This window comes from Hemicordylus capensis, chromosome 1 (genome assembly GCF_027244095.1).
Source record: "Hemicordylus capensis ecotype Gifberg chromosome 1, rHemCap1.1.pri, whole genome shotgun sequence".
In the NCBI taxonomy this organism is placed as follows: domain Eukaryota; kingdom Metazoa; phylum Chordata; class Lepidosauria; order Squamata; family Cordylidae; genus Hemicordylus; species Hemicordylus capensis.
In genome coordinates, this window is record NC_069657.1 from 67,471,066 (window position 1) to 67,495,200 (window position 24,135).

At 40.6% G+C, this 24,135-nt stretch overlaps 2 protein-coding genes and 1 long non-coding RNA gene across 27 annotated transcripts in view; 1 reads left to right on the top strand and 2 right to left on the bottom strand.

Moving 5' to 3' along the window:
* Positions 1-19,731, top strand: part of RYR3 (ryanodine receptor 3) — a 644,727-nt gene extending 624,996 nt beyond the window's left edge. For all 23 annotated transcript variants that reach the window (XM_053280309.1, XM_053280347.1, XM_053280383.1 and 20 more), the window contains 6 exons: positions 983-1,117; positions 7,554-7,710; positions 11,821-11,885; positions 11,989-12,089; positions 15,763-15,814; positions 18,808-19,731. In XM_053280309.1, the coding sequence (XP_053136284.1) occupies positions 983-1,117; positions 7,554-7,710; positions 11,821-11,885; positions 11,989-12,089; positions 15,763-15,814; positions 18,808-18,903 (606 nt within the window). In that variant the 3' untranslated portion in view covers positions 18,904-19,731. The remainder of the gene's footprint in view (positions 1-982; positions 1,118-7,553; positions 7,711-11,820; positions 11,886-11,988; positions 12,090-15,762; positions 15,815-18,807) is intronic.
* On the bottom strand, positions 943-6,176 carry LOC128338322 (uncharacterized). Its single transcript, XR_008312569.1, has 3 exons — positions 6,052-6,176; positions 1,726-1,807; positions 943-1,059 (listed from the first exon to the last, which is right to left on the bottom strand). It is a non-coding gene; the product is annotated as an uncharacterized LOC128338322 (long non-coding RNA).
* Positions 19,732-19,816: 85 nt separating the features above from the next.
* AVEN (apoptosis and caspase activation inhibitor) overlaps positions 19,817-24,135 on the bottom strand; it is a 241,714-nt gene continuing 237,395 nt past the window's right edge. For all 3 annotated transcript variants that reach the window (XM_053280536.1, XM_053280529.1, XM_053280547.1), the window contains exons 5-6: positions 22,872-23,235; positions 19,817-20,289 (exon numbers count right to left, since the gene is read on the bottom strand). In XM_053280536.1, coding sequence (XP_053136511.1) covers positions 20,171-20,289; positions 22,872-23,235 — 483 coding nt within the window. In that variant the 3' untranslated portion in view covers positions 19,817-20,170. The remainder of the gene's footprint in view (positions 20,290-22,871; positions 23,236-24,135) is intronic.

Genomic DNA, 24,135 nt, shown 5'->3' on the forward strand with positions numbered 1-24,135 from the left:
GGCTCACATTCTAAAAAGAAACATAAGATAGACACCAGCAACAGTTACTGGAAGTACTGTGCTGGGGGTGGATAAGGCCAGATAGGGCCCTGCTAATTACAGAGAATCACCACGGTAAAAGGTGTCTCTTTGCCCAGTTAGCAGGGGTTATATATTAGTGTTATAAATTGCTTATTTCTCAAAGAAAAAAGCAATGGCCATTATCCAATGCAGAATTAAGAAAACATGGCAGTTTGTTTATTTGAATTATTTGTCTGGGCTGTGCCCTCTGTCTCTTCTATCCATCTTCTGGGCAGATGGTTACACTACTGCTAACTGTATGAAGTTTTAAGTTGGCAAGAGTAGCCTGAATTGAGCTTGTTCCAGTTTATTCAATGAAGTACATTCCACAGTGTTTTAGTTATTCTCTGTAGATGACTGCATTGCAACGTGACATTTTCCATTTGTCAAAGGTTGGAATGATGCTAATTTAATAGCTATATAGATACCATACTAAAGAACAATGTTCCAGACTTCAGAGCTCCTAATATTGGCATTGATTATTTATTCTCAGGCTAGGCATTAATAGGTAATGTTTAAAGGGCATTTCAGAAGAAAACTCCAAAATAAATCTATATGATATGGCTGTGCTGTAGTGTAGTGTAGTGTAGTGTAGTATACACACCATCCTATGGTATGTAACTCTACAGGAACTTACCAAATGATAACTGCTGCCACATGGAGCAACTTTAAGTATGCAGTCTGGTCCAAATGCCCTTCTTATTTTAGACAGCAGGGAAACTAAATTTTTCTTATATCTTCGTTTGTCAATATATTTTGTATAGCATTCATAATATTCCAGTCTCACTATTTTAGGAAACCATGATTTCTCATATCTTTTTGTGTAGATAATCTAGTTCATTTATATTATATATAGCAAGAGAGATTTCAACCTCTAATTGCTGTGCTTTCCTCCATTATACTTTATTTTGCATACATGTAGCTCGTGTTGACTGTGGGACTTCTGGCTGTAGTGGTGTACCTTTACACAGTTGTGGCATTCAACTTCTTCCGCAAATTCTATAACAAAAGTGAAGATGAGGATGAGCCAGACATGAAATGTGATGACATGATGACTGTAAGTTATAGAACATCACTGCAAATTTTAAAACCAGAAATGTCACTATAAGAGCAAATGGAAATCTCTGTTGCCTAGCAGCTACTACATGTTCATATTCTAGAAGGCATATCTGAAATGACATCAAAATCAATTTTTCATCTAGCCATTTGCAATCTATGTGCAAATATGTTAAATCATAAAAAGTATGGCCCTATTAACTTTAAAGTGACTGAAGTATATACAGTCATTAAGGACTCTTGAATGTTTATTTCTTGGTATCCTAGAATAGGGGCTCATAACTTAAATCACACTTGGAGGGTAGTTTTTTCCCCTTTTTGCCTATTTTCTGGACATTTCCCCTCATCCTTTTCTGTAGTCTTTAATACATGCTCTCTCTCTCTCTACAGCCCCACATTTTCTCTTTTCTTATCCATGTCTCCCCACCCTAATCTCTCTTACTGCTTTTCTCTCTTTCCCTATTCCATAGGTCTGCATTCACCTCCACCCTTCTCAGTTCACCCTTTGTTTTCCTTCATTCTTTCTTCTTGCTTTGTTCTCTTCCCCCTTCTCTGCTACATTCCATGGTGTTCAAAGGTTAACAGTGCATAAGGATTTCACTTTCTTACCAGTTCATATACTGATGGAATCTCAGTTATGGGAGAGCGCACAACAGATTGGAAAAACTGGTGCCAGCAATACCGTGCAAATCTGAATCCAGGATAAGGAAGAACAATGGAATCATAGTGACACAGGCATTTTCTCCACCCCCATTTCTGATGGCCTTGGGCAGGCCTTTCATATTCCCACAAACAAAAATGTATATAGACACAGACATACGTTCTTCAACCCAGAAATCTTCAATTTAAGATATGAGTTAAGGCTCCAACAAATTCAATCCTTAACTGAAAAACTTCAGATGGAAGTATTAAATTACAGTTTCCATCTTAACTTCTGTGCCATGTAAGCAAAGAAAATCAGAGTTGGAAGACCAAGGAAAGTGTGGGTTTAAGCAGCCTAAGTTGTAAGTAAGCATAAGCTCAGGAGTTAAGGTGAAAGCCTTAACTTACAATTTTGTTATTTTTGGTCAATATGAAGGTTTTTTTGGTCAATCTTAAAATGAAGATTTCTTGATCACAGAATTTCCCTGGTTTTTGAAATATAAATCCACTAAATTACATTAATGCACAGTGCATAGGGGATATGGCAGATGCACTATTGCTCTACAACTCCTAGCATCTATGCTAAATTTTAAGATGGCCAAAGTATGTAGCATATATCACATCAGTTAATTTTACATTAGTTCTATAAGATAGGCTGCTCAACAGCATAGAGAGTGGGAATTTTAACTTCCTGCAGCTTGCTCTGTATCCAACCCTTAGGTGTCTGCTACAGTGGGTAAATCCCTCCTTTTTGAACTGTAGAGATTTGCTTCAGAATGGCTTTGGAACAAGATCCAATCAAGCCCGAAGCCTTAACTGCATCACGGAGTGGAAGGTTTCAACATCACTCTCCCTATGCTACAATGGGTTGAACAGTATGCTGTGCATCTAGCCCCAAAGCCTCTGCTAGAACATAAGGGGTGCAGATGAATCTCTCTGTCAGACAGCTATCACCATCTGTCTCTGTACGACATTGTATCCTACTGCAGCCATTCTAAACTTGGATTTGTACACAATTTCCAGCTCTTTCCATGTTTCTGCTTTCACTTGCACTGCATAAATTGCTCACAGTTCTCTCTCTCTTCTGTATAAAATGGGAACTTAAAACTCCCATAACTTTGAAGTACACAGTGAAGCTATTCTCATAACCAGCAAAAAATCAGGCTAGGAGAGTCTGGCCCGATTTTTGCTGGTCGTGTAAACGACCGGGCTCGCAGGTTTACAAGCTCGTGGTTTACAAGCAGCTAACCGGCTTGCAAAGCCCTCCCCTTAGCCCAGGTTAGTGGAACAAGTGTTCTGCTAACCAGGGTTTCCGGGTCATGTGTTGCGGTGGCACAGTTCCGCGCTGCAGCAACTCATGAGGAGACTCCCGACTGGGAAGCTAAAAAGCAGCCTCCCTGCTCGGGGGTCTCTCCAGCATGCTCTGCATGCTTGTGCAGAGCATGCTGGAACTCCCAGGGGCCATGCAGCCCCCAAACTCCCAAGCCCCCGCTGACTCCATGACGGAGCTGGTAGTCGTGTGGGCGGCTGATCTAGCCGCCCAGGGAGGGCATAATGATTGTCTGCAGGGAGCCCACTCTCCCCGCAAACCCCCTGGAGGTGGGTCTCACTGATCGTGAGACACGCCTCAGTGACTCACATGTTCTGTAGTGTTAGAAGTGAGGAAAGGGCTGCTTTGGAGTGCTGGAAGCTTATTGCTGAGCAGCCAAACAGTGTGGAGGGGGAGGGAAATGATTTTCACAGATATCTTCTCCCTCTAAAAGTGCTATTTGGCTGTCAGGAATATGTCCCTAAAGGTCACACAGCACTCAAGGACATATTCCTGACAGCAAGATAACACATTTAGTGCCCCTCTGCACTCATTTGGCTGATCAGCAACAATCTTGCTGAGCCCCAAAGCAGTCTCTTGCATGAACTGTTCTGCATTTCTAATACTGCAGAACATGTGAGATATTAATTTTTGTTTAAAAAAATTGAAAGCTGCATCCCATCAGAACACTTCTATTTCTGAAACAATTTCAAACTCCAAATAAAGAAAAATCAGTAAAAGAGAAGGGTCAGCAACAAAGACACTTACTCTTCCACCAGAGTTGCTAAACTGCTATAACTCAGACATTTTTCATCCATTTTATTCTGATATATGGACCTGCTTGCCCATTTCTTTTGTGGGTTTGGTGATAGGTAGCACTCATCATGCCCTACCACACAACCCACTTTGGTGTCCCTTGGGCTACCCATGGGAAACAATGGGGTGTTTCAAGTTTCCCCATTGTTCCCTATGGCTGGAACAAGCTGCATTCACAGAGTGTAGTGCATGCAAGTTTTGCATTGCAATTTACAATTCAGTTTGTAGCCCTGCTTTGAAAAACATTGCAGAAGTACACAGTAAAAGGGGATCTGTCCCTTCCAACACAGAAAACACATTTCAAACACAGTCCAAAAATGGCCAGAAAAGAATCATTGAACCAAGAATCCACTGCCAGCCACAGTGCCTGTGCTGCAGTAACATTATTGGCACTAGTTGCTTTCTCACACACAATTATAATTCCTTACATTCCTAGCATTGAATAGCTGCTACAGCAGAACCCTTAATAGCAAGCATAGCCATAAGCTCAACTAGAGCAACTTCTGCCATGTTTTGACTGAGTACACCTTGCAATGCAGATTCCAGAGGAGACCACCAGAACAGTAAGTGAAACACAAGTTAGTCTCAAGTCCAGGCGTGGAGCCCATCACAGCAGTCACCAAGAAATATTACACACAGAGAGCAAGTTACCACTGTCCATTTCTCAGCACAACACTATCTCACAAACAAAACAAACCACAACTTAAGGCAGGCAGGCACCCAGGTTCTGCCTTTGTCAATCTGAGATCCAGCAAACCAGATAGTTATAATAGCAGAAATATCACAACATATACTCAGTGCTGAGAAAACCACAAAATCAAATCTTTGATTCCTTCCTCCTCTCCTCCTGATCTTTTCAAGAGAGTCAAACTATAAGGGCTCTTTCTGCCTCCCACCCCCTTTGAATACATTTTGAAACTCCCACCTTTTGTGTTTTCCTCCTCCCTCCCCACAGCCAATGAGGCCACAGTTGTCCGTGACAATACATGATTGTATAACAAGCCAACCAAGAAGCAAGGAGATCACAAGCCAATTGGAAGCCAATGCCAGAAAATCAATCAGCAAGGGAAAATCAGGCCTCCAAAGTGACGCTCAGAACGTTTCAAAGCAAAACAGGGTTATTTTGTTCCAGAGTCAAAACAGGCCCTTTATTTAGAGGGCATTTTGTTTCAAGCTCAAAGCACTTGAAATGGCATGTTTAGAACCAAAACGCTTTGACGTCAAAATGTTTTGCACATCCCTAGTCTGGGCATTGGCAAATATATTCATGGTAGCTGTTATTGCATTTAGTCCTATGTAGTTCATTTTAAACAGCTTTTGTCAAATAAACTAAAGCTATTCAATGTTAAAGCTGAAGTTATTTGAACTAACAGTATTTCCCTACGGTAATAAAGGCATGTCATTTTAGGATTATGAGCAATTTTATATTACATAGCTTGTAATATTTAATATTTTTCTATCCACTCTATTATTGTGTTAGTTCTCTCCTTTCAGTAAAATATTGCCAGAGCTCCTCAAAATAACGTTTTCATTGCATCCCAAACACAATGTGTAGAATCTAGAGGAGTGCTTGTACAAACTATCTAGGGATGGGCCCGGACTGGTCTGGACCCGGGCGGTCTGGTTCGGGTGGGGGGGGTGCCTTTAAGAGCAGAGGAATTTGCGCACGTGCACATCACAGAGACGTGAAGCGCGCGCACAACATGCATGCATGCAAAGGACTCCTGGGAGTTTTTAATAGCCACAGCGGGGAAGGGGCACCAGGGAGGTATCCTGCCGCCCCAATTACTTCTGAAATTATGGCGCCAGAGCAGGAAAGCGGTGGGAGGGGTAAGTAAACCCTCCCCCTGCTCTTAAAGGCACCCCCCACCCCAGTGCCGGACCGCAGTTTGGCAATTCCGTGCACACCCCTAAAACTATCTTCCCTGTTCCCTCTCCCCACAGTAGTATTCTGACTCCCCTGAAAAAACCACTCCCGAGGACTGGAAGATCCTTGGTAGTAGTGTGGGATGTAGTGTAGGGAGAGGGAGGAATCCCCATATATTACACAGAAACACTACACTTTCTTTGTGGAAGACGTTTCCAGATATTTCTTGCTTCCCTTGCAGCCTGTGCCGTTTCATCCTTCAGGAGTAGCTTTCTGGGAGTAAAGGAAGTGAATAACTCACTGGTTAACAGCTGTTTATGTGTTTATAAGTTGATCAGTCTAGCAGGGGTTTGTGAGGTGAGCATGGCAACTGTTGCTAGGTATCAGGGTTGACTGGGGAAGTTCCATAGATCTCAGAACCTAGGAAGCAGAGTCAGTTGGAAGTTAACTGACAAGTAGGAGACTGGCAGAAAGGGACTCTGATTATAAGATGGTAAACTGTAACTGACTGTGTTTTGAACTGTGTGCTTCTTGGAAAAAATCAACTTTTATTTCATTTGTTTTTCTTCATGAAACAATCAGTCCTATTTGTTTTTAAAATATTTGGACTTCCTCTGTTGGAATAACAGCCCCTGCCTGAAGCATTCCCTACTAACAAGGGCAATAGCTATTATAGGAGAGGACTACTGGAGTGGCAGCAGATACAGGAATCTTCACAAGGGAATCTACTGTGAGGAGGCAGGGATGGGAAAGATACCGTCCACACACAAGAGGCCACCCACTAGCACAGAAGTATATCTGACTGTTTCAATAGCACTTATGTTACACAACAGTCTTGAATATGTAACAAAACTACTAAAAAAATTTAAGTTAGGTAAATTCTTGCTTTATGTTGAAGGTAAGTATTTTAACAACTCTAATACAAATTAACTGAAATTTGAGTCCAATATTATGGACTCATAATATTGAGTTCGAAAATGCGTATGTAAGGGTATTAAATAAAAGCTACAAATTACACAGTATCCAGACTGAGTGTATTTTGAGACCATCAACTTTGATTGATTGATTAAGTTCTGTCAAGTCAGTGTTGACTCTTAGCGACCACATAGATAGATTCTCTCCAGGATGATCTGTCTTCAACTTGGCCTTTAAGGTTTCTCAGTGGTGCATTCATTGCTGTCGTAATCAAGTCCATCCACCTTGCTGCTGGTCATCCTCTTCTTCTCTTTCCTTCAACTTTTCCCAGCATATGGACTTCTCAAGGGAGCTGGATCTTCGCATAATGTGTCCAATGTATGATAGTTTGAGCCTGATCATTTGTTCTTTGAGTGAAAATTCTGGACTGATTTGTTCTATGATCCATTTGTTTGTTTTCCTGGCTGTCCATGGTATCCTCAAAAGTCTTCTCCAGCAGCAAAGTTCAAAAGCATCAATGCTTTTTCTATCTTGCTTCTTCAAAGTCCAGCTTTCACATCCATAGAGTGTCACGGGGAAAACTTTGTTATATTTTAAAAAGAGCATGCCAACCTTTTTCTGGGTCACTTAAAATATTAGACAGAACTGTAAAAAATAAGGTGATGTTCAGAGAAAACCATCTTGAAAAGTGCTTTCAGAGCTAATAGTGGACTGTGGTTTAAAAACTTGACATGCTAAGAGAGCTGGTTGTAATTATGGCCTGCTTTTAGAACAGTTCCGAAGGATGTAGACAGGCTATCACCAGAGTAAAGGTAAAGTATACTGTCAAGAGAACTTAATTCAAAGCAACTGATTTTTTTTTTAAATTTAGTAAATTCTTCTTTTTAGTGTTACCTGTTCCATATGTATGTGGGTGTAAGAGCAGGTGGAGGCATCGGCGATGAAATTGAAGATCCTGCAGGAGACCCTTATGAAATGTATCGAATTGTTTTTGATATCACATTTTTCTTCTTTGTCATTGTCATCTTGCTGGCCATTATTCAAGGTATGTTAATTGAACAGTTAAGTTTAAGCTTTGTAGTAGCAAGCATGAATTGTCCCCTTGCTAAGTAGGGCACTCCCTGGTTTGCATTTGAATGGGAGAATACATGTGAATACTGTAAGATATTCCCCTTAGGGGATGGGAAGAGCACCTGCATGCTTGCATGCAGAAGGTTCCAAGTTCCCTTCCTGGCAGCATCTCCAAGATAGGGCTGAGAAAGACTCCTGCCTGCAACCTTGGAGAAGCTGCTGCCAATCTGTGTATACAATACTGAACTAGATGGACCAGTGGTCTGACTTGATATATGGCAGCTTCCTATGTTCCTACATCTTTTTAATTATATGTTTATATATGTGATAGGATAAAAATAATTGAGTGCAGAATTCAGGAATACCTTTTTTAAAAGCTAAGTATCAGAAAGCTGTCTTCAGTGTATAAAGAAATACAAAACTGAACATTCCTGCCCTCAGTTGTACAGTACCTTACCGCTATGCTGTACATAATGAGTCTCAGAAAATATTCATTCATTGACCATCACATTTAACATTCACAAATGTTAACTAAAACATTGAATTTGTTTGTTTGTTTGATTGATTTCTATACCACCCTTCCAAAAATGGCTCAGGGCGGTTTACATGAAAATAAAACTAAAATCAATTAACTGTTAAAATCAAAAACTGTAAAAACAACATGAACTCATTATTTAAAAAATTAAAACATTTTTTAAAACCCTGGGAAACTAGGTCAAACCTTTACAATTTAAAAACAGTTTAAAAACCCTGCAAGGCCAGGCCAAACAGAACTTAAGGGCTCTCCTGAAGGCCAATAATGAACTCAGATTACGGATTTCTGCTGGGAGTGCATTCCACAGCCCAGGAGCAGCTACCGAGAAGGCCTGCCTCTGAGTCGCCACCAGACATGCTGGTGGGAACTGAAGATGGACCTCCTCAGATGACCTTAACATGTGGTGGGGATCATGCAGAGGAAGGTGCTCTCTAAGATAGCTCAGACCTAAGCCGCTCAGGGATGTAAAGGTAATGACCTTCTATCAGCTTCGGCTGATACGCCAGCTGTGTCCGTTTCTTGAGGTGAATGACCTCAAAACAGTGGTACATCTGCTGGTGACCTCCAGACTGGATTACTGTAATGCGCTCTATGTGGGGCTGCCCTTGTACGTAGTCTGGAAACTACAGCTGGTCCAGAATGCGGCAGCCAGGTTGGTCTCTGGGTCATCCCGGAGAGACCATATAACTCCTGTATTGAAGGAGCTACACTGGCTGCCGATATGTTTCCGGGCAATATACAAGGTGCTGGTTATAACCTATAAAGCCCTAAACAGTTTGGGCCCTGGGTATTTAAGGGAATGCCTTATTCGGCATGAACCCCACCACCCACTGAGATTTACTGGAGAGGTCCGTCTGCAGCTGGTCTGGTGGCCACTCAGGGACGGGCCTTCTCCACTGCTGCCCCGAGGCTTTGGAATGCGCTCCCTAGTGAAATAAGAGCCTCCCCATCTATGACAGGTTTTAAAAAGTCTTTAAAAACACATCTCTTCACCCAGGCTTTTAATTACCGTTGTTTTAATTGTTTTAACGCTGTTTTAAAATATTATTTTAAAAAATTTAAATTGTTGTAATGTGTGTCCCCCCCCCCCACATTGTTGTCTTAACGAATGTTTTACTTTGTTTTTATTCTGTTGTAAACTGCCAGAGACGTAAGTTTTGGGAGGTATAAAAATGTTTTAATAAATAAACAAACAAACAAATAAATATTTTGCCCGGAAACATATTGGCAGCCAGTGCAACTGTTTCAAAATAGGCATAATATGGTCTCTCCGGGTTGCCCTGAGACCAACCTGGTTGCTGCATTTTGAACTAATTTAAGTTTCCGAACTACATACAAAGGTAGCCCCATTGCAATAGTCAAGCCTGGAGGATTACCAGCTGATGCACCACTGTTTTGAAGTCATCCTCTTCAAGGAATGGACGCAGCTGTTGAATAAGCCAAAGCTGATAGAAAGGAATCCTGGCCATAGCCTTCACCTGAGATACCAGGGTGAGGCCTGAGTCCAGTACTCCCAAGCTGTGTACCTGCTCCTTCTGTGGGAGTGCAACCCTATCCAGTGCAGGAAGTTCTAACTCATCCATCAAATTCTGAGCCCCTAAAATGAGCACCTCCATCTTGCTTGGATTCAGTTTCACTTTGTTATCCTTCATCCAGCCCATTACTGCCTGTAGGCAGACATTTAAGGAATGAATGCCATTTCCTGATGATGATGAAAAAGAGAAGTAGATTTGGGTGTCATCAGCATACTGATAACACCCAGCACCAAATCTCCTGATGTTCACCCAGAGGTTTCATGTAGATATTAAAAAGCATTGGTGAAAAATGGAGCCCTGAAGGACTCCATATAACAGCTCCTGTTTTGAGGAGCAACTGTCACGAAGCTCCATCATCTGGAATCTACCTGAGAGATAAGAGCAGAACCACTGCAAAACAGTGCCTCCTATCTCCAACTCCCCCAGGTGATCCAGAAGGATACCATGGTCGATGGTATCAAATGGCGCCAAGAGAGCCAAAGGAAACAGCAGAGTTACATACCTTCTGTTGATTCCCTGGTAAAGGTCATCCATCAGGCCAACCAAGGCTGTCTCAACCCCATAGCCAGCTCTAAAGCCAATTTAAAATGGATCTAGATAATCAGTTTCCTCCCGAACCACCTGGAGCTGGTTAGCCACCACCCTCTCAATCACCTTGCCCAACCAAGGGAGATTGGAGACGGACCTATAACTATCCATCACCAAGGGGTCCAGGGAAGGATTCTTAAGAAGCGGTCTAACCATTGCTTCCTTCAAACAAGGAGATACCCTACCCTCCCTCAGCAATGCATATATGATATTAACTAGGCCACCTCCAACGATCTCCCTGCTAGATAGTAGCAGCCAAGTCAGGCAAAGATCCAGAGAACAAGTGGTAGGCTGCACAGCCCCAAGCAGCTTGTCCACATCCTCAGGAGTCACAGATTGAAAGTGATCAAATCTAATATTGCAAGAGGGATTGCTGGACACCTCCATCATAGACCTTGCAAAAGTAGTGGCGTCCAAGTCAGCCCAAATTTTCATTTGAAAGTAACCAAGTAACATTTCTTTTCTACTCCCTCCTTCCTACAATTCCTCAATATAGTGTAACTATTATGTTTCAAATGGTTGTTAGGTGTGTCCTAATCTGGTGGGGATTCCCCTTTACAAGTAAAGGTTGTGTGTGGAGGTGGGGGGTCCTCCCAACACCCCACTGGCCTCCTGAAGAACTGGCCAGGCCAGCTGTGGCTCGGTTCTGACCTCTGTTCATATGCAGAGGTCACAAAAATGGCCCAACCAGGCTGCAGCCTGCCCAGTAAAGGAGGGGGAGCATGCTTGGGGCCGGCCAGGAAGGGTGAGCGGTGCTGCTAGTTGCTGCGTCAGCCGGGTAAGGATCTTGTTGCCCCAGCCCAGCTGTCCTTTTCTGGCCTGAACCAGGCCCGGTTGGTTCTATCATGGACCAAACTGCCACCAGTTTGGTCCATGATCAAACCTCTGAACTGGCTGTTCATGCACATCCCTAGTATCCATGCCCAGCTCACGATGTGTCTAGAAACTGTGTGTTCTAGAGATGGACAACTTTAGCAGAGCTGCATGAAAGTGGGTTGGAAATAAAGTGAGCTGCTTCCAAAGCCTCTCCTTAAACCTGAATTACCCAGCAAGGCCAATGGGAGCAGCACTGGTTAGACCAGTGGCAACTACTGTGGGGAGAGGGAAGGAACAAGCTGTTTCCTTCCTACGTTTGAAGCCTTCCCACACTGTGTAGCAGTATGCTAGAATGAAAGGTTGCAGTGTTCCTCATGGAAAACTACATTCCAGGACACAAGGGGGCAGGGGAGAAAAAGTCCTCCTCTCTTACTGCAGGGTTATCAGAGCACTGCCACTGCTGCCCTGACAGGGTAAACGGGGTTTGAAGAGAGGGGATTTGGTAGGTTGTGGGGCTGAGTGAGAGTGTGGGTTGGGTGCATTGCTTAAGGTTACAATTAAATAATGTCAGCTGCTTTACCCTACTACCTTATTTCCACTGAAATTATAGGTCTAATTATTGATGCCTTTGGTGAATTAAGAGACCAGCAAGAGCAAGTCAAAGAAGATATGGAGGTATCTTCTATTCTTCCTCATTTCAGTAGTATAACAATTTCCTCATCAGGATTGAGATGAATTTACTATGCAGCATATATTTGACCTATATTTCTATTTCTAGACCAAATGTTTTATTTGTGGAATTGGTAATGACTATTTTGACACAACTCCACATGGATTTGAAATGCATACTTTACAAGAACACAACCTGGCCAACTACCTGTGAGTACATGAATATTCTTTTTCAGTAATATAAATGTATTTATAAAAAGTGCTCAAAGAGAAGTTAACTTTGGTTACTCCATCTGAGACATGTATTAAAAAATGTCAGCACTCTGAATCAGACTGGGAAGAAATCTCCATCTGCGGGTGGTAACCACGTAAGCAGCTGAAATGTTCTTTGACATTCTTTCCAGACAAATTCTACTCTTGAAGAACTGAAAACCATTTAAGCAATAGTCACAGTTTATTACTTATTTTTATGTGATTTATCCTGCTTATATTTATGAATTTAAAACAGCTTACAAATAAAAGCATAAGATCAGTCACAGAAATAAAATATTGCAAATAATCAAGCAACAGGAGGTAGCAAAGCAAGCTAACTTTTAAGCAGGGAAACTACTGCTGTGAATTACAAAGAAGGTCTTGACAACAATTTCAACTTTTCCAAAACCGGATAAAGATCCCAAATTACATTGCAATTATAGACCTATTTCTCTGATGAATATTGATGCCAAGATACTTACATCCATCTTGGCACAATGGCTTAACCTATGCGTTTGTACAATTATTCATTCCTCTCGGGCTGGTTTTATTAGAGGTCGAAAGGGATCAGATCATCTTAGGTTGGCCCTAAATATAGTGGCATCCTCAGAGGGTATGTCTCTCCCCTCCCCACCTTCTACTTTTGTCCTTGGATGAGGAGAAAGCTTTTGATAAAGTGAAGATTAGTTTTCTTAAATCCTCTCTTCAGTATTTTGATTTTGATAGAAATCAAATAAATAAATAAATAAATTATTATTATTATTATTATTTATTTGATTTCTATCAAAATCAATTATTATTATTTCTATCAAAATAATAATAATAATAATAATAATAATAATAATAATAATAATAATAATAATATCCTCTAGACTCTCAGTTTTGTTGGGATTGCCTCCTGATGTTGAAGGAATGAGCCCTAATCAATGGAAATGGCTCACTAGGGCCTTTCTGGTGGCTAAACACATTATTAACAAAAGTGGAAATGTAAATATCCTCTAGCTATTGACAAGTGGTTTCTTGATTTACTTACTCTGGCAGTCCACAAACATTCCTTATTTAAAACTAGATCTTGTTCTTCCAAGTATGAGGGGCTCTGGTCTGAGTTTTTGAAACTATTTGCATTGTAAGTGTAATGTATGTATGTACTCACAGGTAAAGTCATTCACACAAACACATGTACAGACAACTGTTCACTTGTACAGCATAATGTCTGAATTGGGCTTAGGTAGTAGGGCACTTAGTGAACTCCACAATCCCCATTCCCTGACCATCCCCAATTTAGCCATATCATGCTCTGCATAATCTGTTTGCTTTATCTCTCTATCAGTCTATCTAGCAAATTTGTATACCACCCAAAACTCACATCTCTGGGTAGTTTACAATTAAGAACTTAAGAACAGCCTTGCTGGATCAGGCCCAAGACCTAACTAGTAAGAGAATGCACAAATCAAATTCAGTGATTTGATTCAAAGTCAAATCAAATCAGAGAACCATTGAATTGATTAGTTGAGAACAGCTGGCTTGGCTGGCTGTCTCGATGAATCACATTTGAATAACCCAAACCGATTCAGGTGCTCTCCGCACCATTTTGAGGCCTGTTTTGCTGGAAATCCGGCAAATGCCAGTTTCCCCCAGGGTTAACCAGTTGGGGTCTACCAGTTGGGGATGGCAGGTAGACCAGTCCTCCACTCCAGACTTAGCATATCTGCCTCCCTTGAATGACAAGTCTACCCTGGGCCTAAGCTGTTTAGGGCTTTAGGGGTTATAACCAGCACTTTGGATTTTGCCCAGAAACATACTGGTAGCCAATGTAGTTATTTTATTATAGGTGTAATATGCAAGATGACTCGAAGACCAACTGGCTACCGCATTTTGCACCAGTTGCAGTTTCCACACTACATACAAAAGGCAGCCCCACATGGAGTGCACTGCAGTAATTAAATCTGGAGGTTACCAGTATATGCACTACTGTTCTGAGGTCATTTATCTCAAGAAACGGACACAGCTGGCATATAAGCCAAAGCTGATAGAAAGCACCTCTGGCCACTGCCTCAACCCGAGACACCAGAGAGAGGTTTGGATCCAGAAGTACTTCCAGACTGTGCACCTGTTCCTTCTGGGGAAGTGATTGAAGTTGTCTCCTGAGTTCTGACAGCATACAGTGTACAATAAGCACCTCTGTCTTATTTAGATTCAGTCTCAGTTTGCTATCCCTCATCTAGCCCATCACCGCCTCCAGGCAGGCATTTAGGGAGGTTATGCCTTTTCCTGACGAAATAGATTTGGGTGTGTCATCAGCATATTGGTAAAAATATGCTGATTACACCATATTGACAATTTTTAAACGCACTTGAAAACCCACCTCTTCAGCCAAGCTTTCCCAGCTTTTTAAATTTTTCAGTTTTAAACTGTTTTTAATTTTTAGCTTGCCTTAATTGTTTTAAGGTTTTTGTGTATGTTTTAACTTGTTTTATGTTGTTGTTAACCACCCAGAGACTAAAGTTTGGGGCAGTGTACAAATTTGACAAATTAATAATAACAACACCAATAACAATAACACTACCCTGCACCAAATCTCCTGATGATCTCCTCCCAGTGGTTTCGTGTAGGTGTTGAAAAGCACTGGAGACAGTATGGAGTAGTGGGACTCTATATAAAAGTTCACTTTTTGAAGAGCAACAGTCTCCAAGAGATATCATCTGGAATCTGCCCCAGAGGTAGGAGCAGAACCACTGCAAGCAGTGCCTCCCACTCCCAATATGCAGTTAGTTACCTCCTCACACACATTCCTTATAATCTGAGCACAGAGAGCTAATTCTAATTGTGTTAGAAAAAGTAAAACCTAAGAGCTATTTCTTGCTACTGAACTTCTTCCCACAGTCATTTACTTCGATATCTAACTGTGGAGAAAGGTGAATCCGGAGGCATGAATGTGGAGCCAGAAACCATCTCTTGTGTACCACTCAGTTCATACTAACCTGTCTCCATGTAGTTGTGTGCTGGTTTTCCAGATTGTGAAAAAAAATGGAGAAAATATAATTCACAGTTGCAAAATACAAGGACGTCTACAGAGTTCAATACAGTTGTTGAATTGTGCACCCTCTGACTGTTTGTTTCCCCTCTTTTTCATGCTTTCTAGTGGGTGGGACCTCCATTTTTACTCAGCTGGGATTGGAAGCCTGCAGGACCACACTGGTATACAGTGGCTGACATGCAGGCTAACCCCCAGCTGACATGTCAGAGTTTTCTGTTGGGTCAACTGAAGAGCCATATGACATTTTTACAACTACTTCAGATTTTTCTCATACTGGCTAACATTCTCTGCAGGACTACAAAAATGGATGTAGCCCTGTGGAGATTTAAAAAGACTGAAGCTTAACTATACTCCAGTCTTTCCTCGCAGCCCCAACAGCAATAGAGGGGTGTGTGTGCAATTTTAGCTGCTCTTTCCTCCCTCCAGATGAAGTTTTTACTTCTAGGAATCTTTCCCTGAAGGTTGCACAGTTTGCATCGCCATAAGTTGATTTCCATTTTTTAAGCCCTGTGGAGATCGTCAGCCATTGAAATCAAGTTTGCTTTCTCAAGAAACAGGAAAGATACCATGTGTAGTTTCATATTCTTCTTTCAGGTTCTTTCTGATGTATCTCATTAATAAGGATGAAACTGAGCACACTGGACAGGTAAATGTATCAACAAACTTGAACTATTCCTTTCAGTAGAGTAATGAAATAGGGCCAGCCACAAATAAGGTAGGGGTTTCTGGATACTTGGGACATTTTTCAGGTATGAAGAAAATATTGGCTTGTAAATTAAAACAGCCCGAGGGCAGAACATGCTTATTGCCCTACAACAGCCGTGGAAGGTGTTAGGAGAAAGAAAACAAAGGGGGAAACAGTGTGGGGCGAAGTGGGCTTGAGTGAACTCCTAATGGTTTAAAAGGGAGCACTGGATCAGATTCCTCAGATAGCTGTTTCAAGGGCTTCTTGTTCTTATGACCCTACTTATGGACCCCAATAGAGGAGGAGATAGATGGAGGGAGGAACAGATGGAAAGAGCTTGCTTCCTCTGTGTCCCTCGCTCTGCCATCAGGTACGACTGGGAGAAGGGAAAGGAAGCGAGGGCTGGCTGGCAGTGGTGCTGGTGAGATGCAAGCCCTCAATACAAGGCAGACAAAATTTTCAAAGGGTTTGGGCTTAACTCAGATGGTTTTCAGAACTGGGGGAATTCACATTTTGAGCTTCCTGAACTCAAAATTTGTCTCCCCCATCACAAATATTAATTATGGCTTATCTCTGAAAGCTTGTCCTAGTGATTGCCTGGTTCAAACATCTGCAAACAAGCAACTGGGCAATGTTAATATCACTCAGGCAAACACAAATGATGTCTGGTCCAGCCTTTAACTCGAGAAAATGTTTTGTTTAAAGAACTATGCTGTGTGGAAATGTAATCTTCTTCATGGTCTCCATGGAATTACACATATGGGATCTGTGCAAAGCAACATTTTGGAACATCTGGAGCTCAGGAAAGCATTCCAGTCCCTGGCCTTGAGTAAGGAAACCTTCTGCTTTACACATACTTTGAAATTAGGAAAACACCTTTTCCCTCAGTTCCTTTTTGAGCACTGCTTCCGCAGCAGGAAGGGAAAACCATCTAGAGTTTTCAGTTTTTCCTCTCAGCAATACTCTCACAAACACATTTGACCTTGCTTTTTACAAGTATTCTATTTTTGGCATTTGCTATGGTGAGAGGGTCGGGGGAGGATGTTTTGTCTGGCATACAACAGAGCATGGCTTTTTAAAGAACTTCTGTTTGCAGGACATAACGTTGAATCTTGCCTAGGCTGCTTGAAATTTACAAAAGCAGCATTTTGAAATCAAAGTTTGAGGCAGAGCATCTTTCTCTGGGAACAATTTTTGAAAACTTTTTGAGGCCATGCCTTCCTCTGTCAAATCTTACCCCATAAAGCATCTGTGGGTGTGGGCCCCAGACCACTGACTCAGCTCTGCCTCCCTCAACCTCCACTTTGATCCAGCCTCAGTACATAAGTTTTCAGGCTCAAGATCTTCAGAACAGATAGTGCCTCACAAGTCAGCAGGTCTTGCAATAATTCTGACAGAGGCCATTCTCATGGAGAGCTAAGAAAAAAGTGGAAGCATGAAGAATTTTATTTATTTATTTATAATATTTCTATACTGCCCAAAACTTGAATCTCTGGGCGGTTTACAATGAAAATCATTTAAAACATCAAATCAATTAACAATTAAAATCATTTAAAACGTTAAAAATTTAAAACCCAGTATTTAAATTTTTAAAACTATAAATCTAATTAAAAGCCTGGGTGAATAAATGTGTCTTCAGTGCCCTTTTAGAAGTAAAAACAAGTAGACAATTCTAGTATGAAACAGGTACATATGCTACAATACTACCTCAATAGCAAAACACATTCAAGGGAGAAACAGATGCAAGTGTCTGTTCAGGAAATCCACTTGACTATTTTCTAAATCTAATAAGTGGAACATGTCATGGATCCACCGTCACCCTCAACATTCAGATGAGTTTTCCCTTCTTGGCGGCTATAACATCAGCAAGATGACTCAGTGAAATTAGAACATTTTGCACACATTTGCCCTTCCTATGTTTCCACAAAGGTGAGGTGGTTTTACAGCCAAATACTTCATTCAATCTGAAAATCTCATCTTCCTTCCCAGTAAATCAGGACATTATACTACCAATGTTATTCCCGCAACATGGTTTCCATCCATGATATTTGAGGAGCACCACACTTTAGACACAAGAGCAAGAACGAATGCATCCTTTGGCTGTCCTGTCCTTCAGAGCAGGTTTACCTGATGTGTCTGCAGTTGCCACCAGATATGTCAGCTTGCTGGTTTCCCATATGTATTGACTACACATAAACCATGGAGAATCAGTCCATAATAGGCATTCTTAGAAGCACAACTCCCCCTTCCCAATCTCTGTTGTAGATAAATCTTTAAATGGATTGTTGCAGTCTTCAAGGAAAGGAGGCAACAAGCTTTCTCCCATGCTCAAAGCATGCATATAGAATGGGATTTGAGAGCAGGGGCTATTCCTAAGCTCTAGAATTTTCTGAAACCTGCATAGGCACAGATTCCATACAGAAGACCATTTGAAGAATAATTAGAACATATACTTGCTATTTTTAATGGCACTGGCCGGCATGATACATAGCCGTCCATTGCTGAAAGGAGGGCACTGGAGGGCTGCAGGTGAGCAAGCAACCTTCAGCATCCCTGCACTGAAGGCTGCTTTGTATAGCAGTCCAGACAAAATGGGGAGGGGGAGCTAATTTTGCTTCCCTCCCCAAACTCTTTCCAGTTGTAGAAACCTGTTCCTGAGGGTTGCGTAGCCCTCGAGAAATGATTTCTGCAACTCAAAAAGGCTTCAGGAGGGAGGGGAGGCATGTATAATTAATGTGCCTGGATCACTGCACAAAGCAGTTTGTGCGCACACAGCTCTCCATGAATCCTCCTTCCAGCAATGGAGGGCTGTGCATCATTCCAGCCTGAGAACCTAGCTAAGATGCACATTGTCATATTCTACTTTTGAATATACACAGTACCAGTGAAATGGACATTGCTTATTCTCTATAGTGAATCTTTTAAAATAATGTCTCTATCCCTCATAATTTCAGGAATCATATGTATGGAAAATGTATCAAGAAAGATGTTGGGATTTCTTTCCAGCTGGAGACTGCTTCCGTAAACAGTATGAAGATCAACTTGGATAAACATATGAAAGACGTTACTGCATTCAGACTATAAGATCTAGACAAAAATCTGACTGTTCTAATTTAATGGTATAATATAGATATTATATATATTTAACTTCTCCATAAAATAGATGAGTTTGCTTAGTTACTGGAGTATCCAGATGGGCTTTTTGCACCTGGCAGAAAACAGGCCTTATATTGTCTGGATTTCAATTTTCTTATTGGAAAAGGACAAAGAAATATGCTTAAGCTTTGGTTTTAACCTATCCCCTTAATGGAATAGGAAATGGTACTGTTGAAAGGGCTACATCATATTTTGTTACATGCACAGCACCTGCAACTTAAGAACTTGAATGTCAAGAAACAACACAAATGATTGACTCATCATGATATAACAATATTTCAACTAGCCCTGTTTCCACCACCTCACCCCATTTCCTATTAATGTGTACACTTTTAATTATTTTGTGCTTAAAAGTTTTCCAATACTGTATTTCCCCCTAAAATTCTAATAAAAGTGCCTTAAATCTTTGCAGACATAGCTATGCAAATTTTGTGTTTTGTTTTTTGTTAATGTTGGCATTTTAGATTGACATTTTTGTTATTTGGTTGTGTTGCTTTCCAGTCTAATTGTACGAAATACTTGAAAGTTAATCAATCACATACTTGTACCAATAACAGCTTATTAGATGCTACTGGTTAAAAAATGTCTCACACTCTTACAAAATTAAATTTTATGCCAAATTTGAAAAAAAGCTTCATGGTCAATTAGTGCTAAAGTTGCTTATGTTTATGTGTTTTCCTTTGAATAAAGGTGTCTATTGCAATAAAGAATTTACAACCAAATCTTAATTTTGTCATACTTCAGGCTGGTTCATAACAAAATAATATGAAGTCACATCACGAACTACCTACCTAATGAACACACAAATGCGTTTACCATCACTACTTTATTTCATAATTCTGAGCAATAAAGCTGTTGAAAAATAAAAGCTGAAATTGTTTTGCTATTGTCTGTGTTCATTTGCAGCATAAGCCACCAGAACTTTACATTTTTCTTCAAGCATTTCAAATAAATGCTAATACATGTCTTTAGATATATCCTCTCTGCTAATATCCATTGTTTTAGAATCTGCCCAGATTTCTTGTTTTAGAGTCCCAAGACAAAGTTAGACATGCAACGTAATTAAAATGAAGCTGTTACTTAACAGAATACTTATAAATGGATATTTTATACACACATACTGTCATTTTTGATTAACTGCATGACAACAATACACAGGCCTTAGGAAATCATGCTATCTAACCAATCTTCAAGGTCTTCCTCAGTAATATTTTTGGATGTTACTTCCTCCTTTTGAGATGTTGAGCAGCTTTCTTCAGTTCCACCCAGTTCTGAAAGGACTGACAAAATAAAAATAGAACAAAATGGTATTGTAATCCCTCTGGGGATGACAAGACATGGAAAACTTGTTTATGGCTGTGATACAAACATGCCCTAGAACCTATTAAGATCCAGCTTCCAAGGACTGGTTGGCTGATTGAATTAAAAAAGGGAGTCACCAACAAGCTGTGAACCAAAGCCTACTGGAAGACAGATGGAGTAAAAAGGCAGGTCTCCTCATTGCAAAAGGCTACATGAACATAAAAGTAGGGATATGCCGAAACGTGATTCAACATCCGAATCGCAGGCACATCCCTTTAAAAATGAGGGCTTACACATCCCCTTTAAAGTGGAGGAAAGCAGGTCCATACTTGCTCCTCCTACTATCGCCGCCATTGCCGTAATCCTGGTGCTCCCCCGGCTATACCCATATATAGATTGGTGTTCTTATTTATATTTCTGTTTTAATTGTTGTTTTTAATGGTTTCTGTTTTATTTGTAACCATCCTGAGCCATTTTGGAAGGGCGGTATAAAAATCGAATAAATAACTAAATAATAAAGATGAAATTTGAATTTTATTTTCTTTTGTTTGCACATTCAAATCATCATCTTCCACAAGGCAGATGATCTAGGTTCCAGATCATCATATACATGGATTTTTCTTATGATGGGAGCTCAGAGGTGGAGGTTGCAGATCAACATAAAACCACTCACCTTCTCCCCCTCTGATCATGCTTTCTCTCCTGTTAAAGAAAAAGGTCCTCCCTCCCCCACTCATACACATCAGAAGAATTCTCCTCCCTACTAGGGCTGAAAATCAACCAAGATCAGTTGTGACAACTCAACAAAAAAAGTCTTAGTTATCCTAAGCTACATCCTTAAAAAAAGAGTTGAGATATGAAACGTGAAGGAGCATGTGAGCTACTACAGCTCTGGGACATTGCACTGAAGCAAATCCATCATGGATCCACATGATATCTGAACTAGCCTATAGTCTTTATAATTTTAGACTGTTTTCTTATCTTGGCTGTTGAGCTTATTTCCTCTTGTTGAGCCAAAATAGTTGTCTATTTTACTTAAAATTAAGTCACCTGTGTAATTTGCATCATTTTGAAATAGATTGTTGTAAGAAATTATCCTAACTAGCCATTAACACAGTGATTGATATTAATAGCATGCTGAAACATCAGCAAATACTAAATTAATTCCATTAGTCTGATTTTTTAAAATAGTAATAATGCACAGGAGACTAGGCTAAATGGGTGATGTTATTTTGACACATTTGAACCTAGGAAAAAAGGTAACCTATCAGAGGTTCAAAGCACCACTCAATTCAAACACTTTTATATGCATTTTTTGGTGTCTTTCCTGGGATTTCAGACTGCTGATTCCTGGTTTCATTTATACAGTGGTCTGATTCAGAGTATGAGTTCACCCTCAATCTCACCATTTGTAAATGCAACTGATAGTGGTGCAAAATCCAAAAATGATTCAAGGCATTTAAAACCAACCAAATCTGGCAAATTCAAGTACTATAACATAGTGAAGTAGTTCTCATGACCACTGGGGCTGAGGTAGGCTGGGAGAAGGCAGGATCGTACCTACCTTCCCCCACATGAACTTCTGCCACTCGCATGCCCACACGATCAGCAAGGTGCTGGTTGTCCGGCATGGGATCGGAAGTCCTCATGCATCCAACAGGACACTGCACGGGCAGCAGAGATGCAGCCTGCTGCAATGCAGCAGGGCTCCTTTCCCTGAGTTCACTGGAGTTGGGATTCTACAGCCGCCACTCACAACAGTGCACACAATGGGCAGTGAAGTATGAGGCATGCACGCATCCTCTTGCCTCACTTTTAGTCTGGATTTGAAACCAGGTAGGGATTGTCGTAACAACGACTTCACTATATGTATTAATGGAACATGGAATCCAAAGTAAGCAGTCTGGAGTCACAGAAAATACACAAAAAGTGCATATTAAAGAGAATGAATGTATGTAGGAACCCAAGCATTTAACATGGATCTTTGGATTGATTATATGCATCTCAGAACCATGTGAGTAAAATGGTTGGGATTTTCAGCTAGAAATACAGTTGACACAGTATTTGGTCATTGTTGGCAAAAAGCACTGAAAGCTCACTTTTAGAAATATATCAGTCTGGTTCCCCTGGGTTATCAGCTCTGTTTTTCTTAAATGCTTTTTGCTTGAGATTAGACAGATTTAATACTACCATGCAAAAGTGAACAGTAAAGTGACTACTTAAAAGACCAGTACATTTATTTGGTCTTTATTATTGTGACATAGGCTTTTATTTTATTTATTCCCTGTCCCTTCCAGTGGTCCCTCTAATTTCTCTTCCAGTGGTCCCTTCCAGTGGTCCCTCCAACAACAACAAGGTCCACCTGTATACTAAAAAAAAAAAGATGATCTCATAGGGAGGGAGATACTAGAACTGACTGAAGTGCAGAGTTTACATCATTGCCATGCACTGCAATGAATGTGGAGATAAGGACAGTTGGGCAAGTTTCTATTTGATATTATAAACTAGAACTCAGCTGGAAAAAAATCAAATTAAGGAGACAGGAAAAACCAATTCTCACCATTTTCTTCATAAGGCATTTTCAGATCTTCCCCAGATGCTGTATCATGGGATATTGTTTCCAATGAAACATTTTTTTCAGGATTAACAGGGTTGTCCAGCTTCAGGAGCAGGTCAAGGTCTTCATCCAAATGATCTGTTTCTTGCTGGGTAACTGAAAGTGTTTTCTGGGGTATCTCTGAAGAAATAATTCCACATCCACCTTTATTAGGTAGCATTAAGTGGGCAGCTGCCGCAGAGTCTGTAGCAGGGCAACAGCTTGATACCCCAATGCTTTGCCCGACATGCTGCTGTAATGGAGCACTCCTCTTGGAAGCATCCTTACTTTTCGATTTAATCTGGGGGAGTGCAACAGGCGTTGCATCCTAGAACCATCAGAAAAGAACAAAGTACAATGGTGAATGCTGGCAAAACAGTTCTCAATTACTCCTAAGGGAAATTTTCTTTAAATGTGAAAAAAGCAATTATTTAATATATATAAAACTTGTGCAGGATTCAAATGAAATGCATGCTGAATGAAGGTATATGTCAATGATAAAAACTGAATAATTTATCATAGAAAATATCACATTATTTGAACATGATAAGAAAACTTGATTTCTTTCATCTACTACAATGTCGCTTTTTAGAAGTCATGATTATTTACACTATTGGAATTTTCTGGCAATGCTCTTATGGAGCGTATTTAAAAAACACACTTGAAGTCAGGCATGGCAAACCAATTGAGCCAACCTACCTTTCTTCACTGAGGGACGTACCTGTAGACTGTAAAAAATATTAATGACAGATTTCTTTTCCCCAAATTAATCTATGTTTTAATTTTTTGAGAAGTATTCACCCTTCTAAATAATCAAGATTTTGGCTTGCTGATTGCTAAAATATTATCAACTTTGGGACAACCAAGCCAGCACAATACTCATTTCAGTGGTGAAAAGAAAAAGGAAGCAAACTTAGAGCCCCACAATCTGCAATTCATTAACCTGCTGTCTCTAATCATGCACTGCAGGAGAATCTTCTTATTTCATTACAGGACAGAATGTACCATAAAGCCAACCACGGCCTTAGCACGATTAACAGCAGGAAAAAGAATTACATCCAGTCCTGGCACTTTACTTGCAAAACTAATACAAAATTCTCCACTGCATTCACAGGAATGACTTTGAGCTGGAGCAAGAAAAAAGTGAGCAATGTCAGTGTCTGAGTCATTTTAAGAAGTCCCACAGGAGAACAAAACTGTTTTAGGAGTTATGTACCCTTTCCTTTCT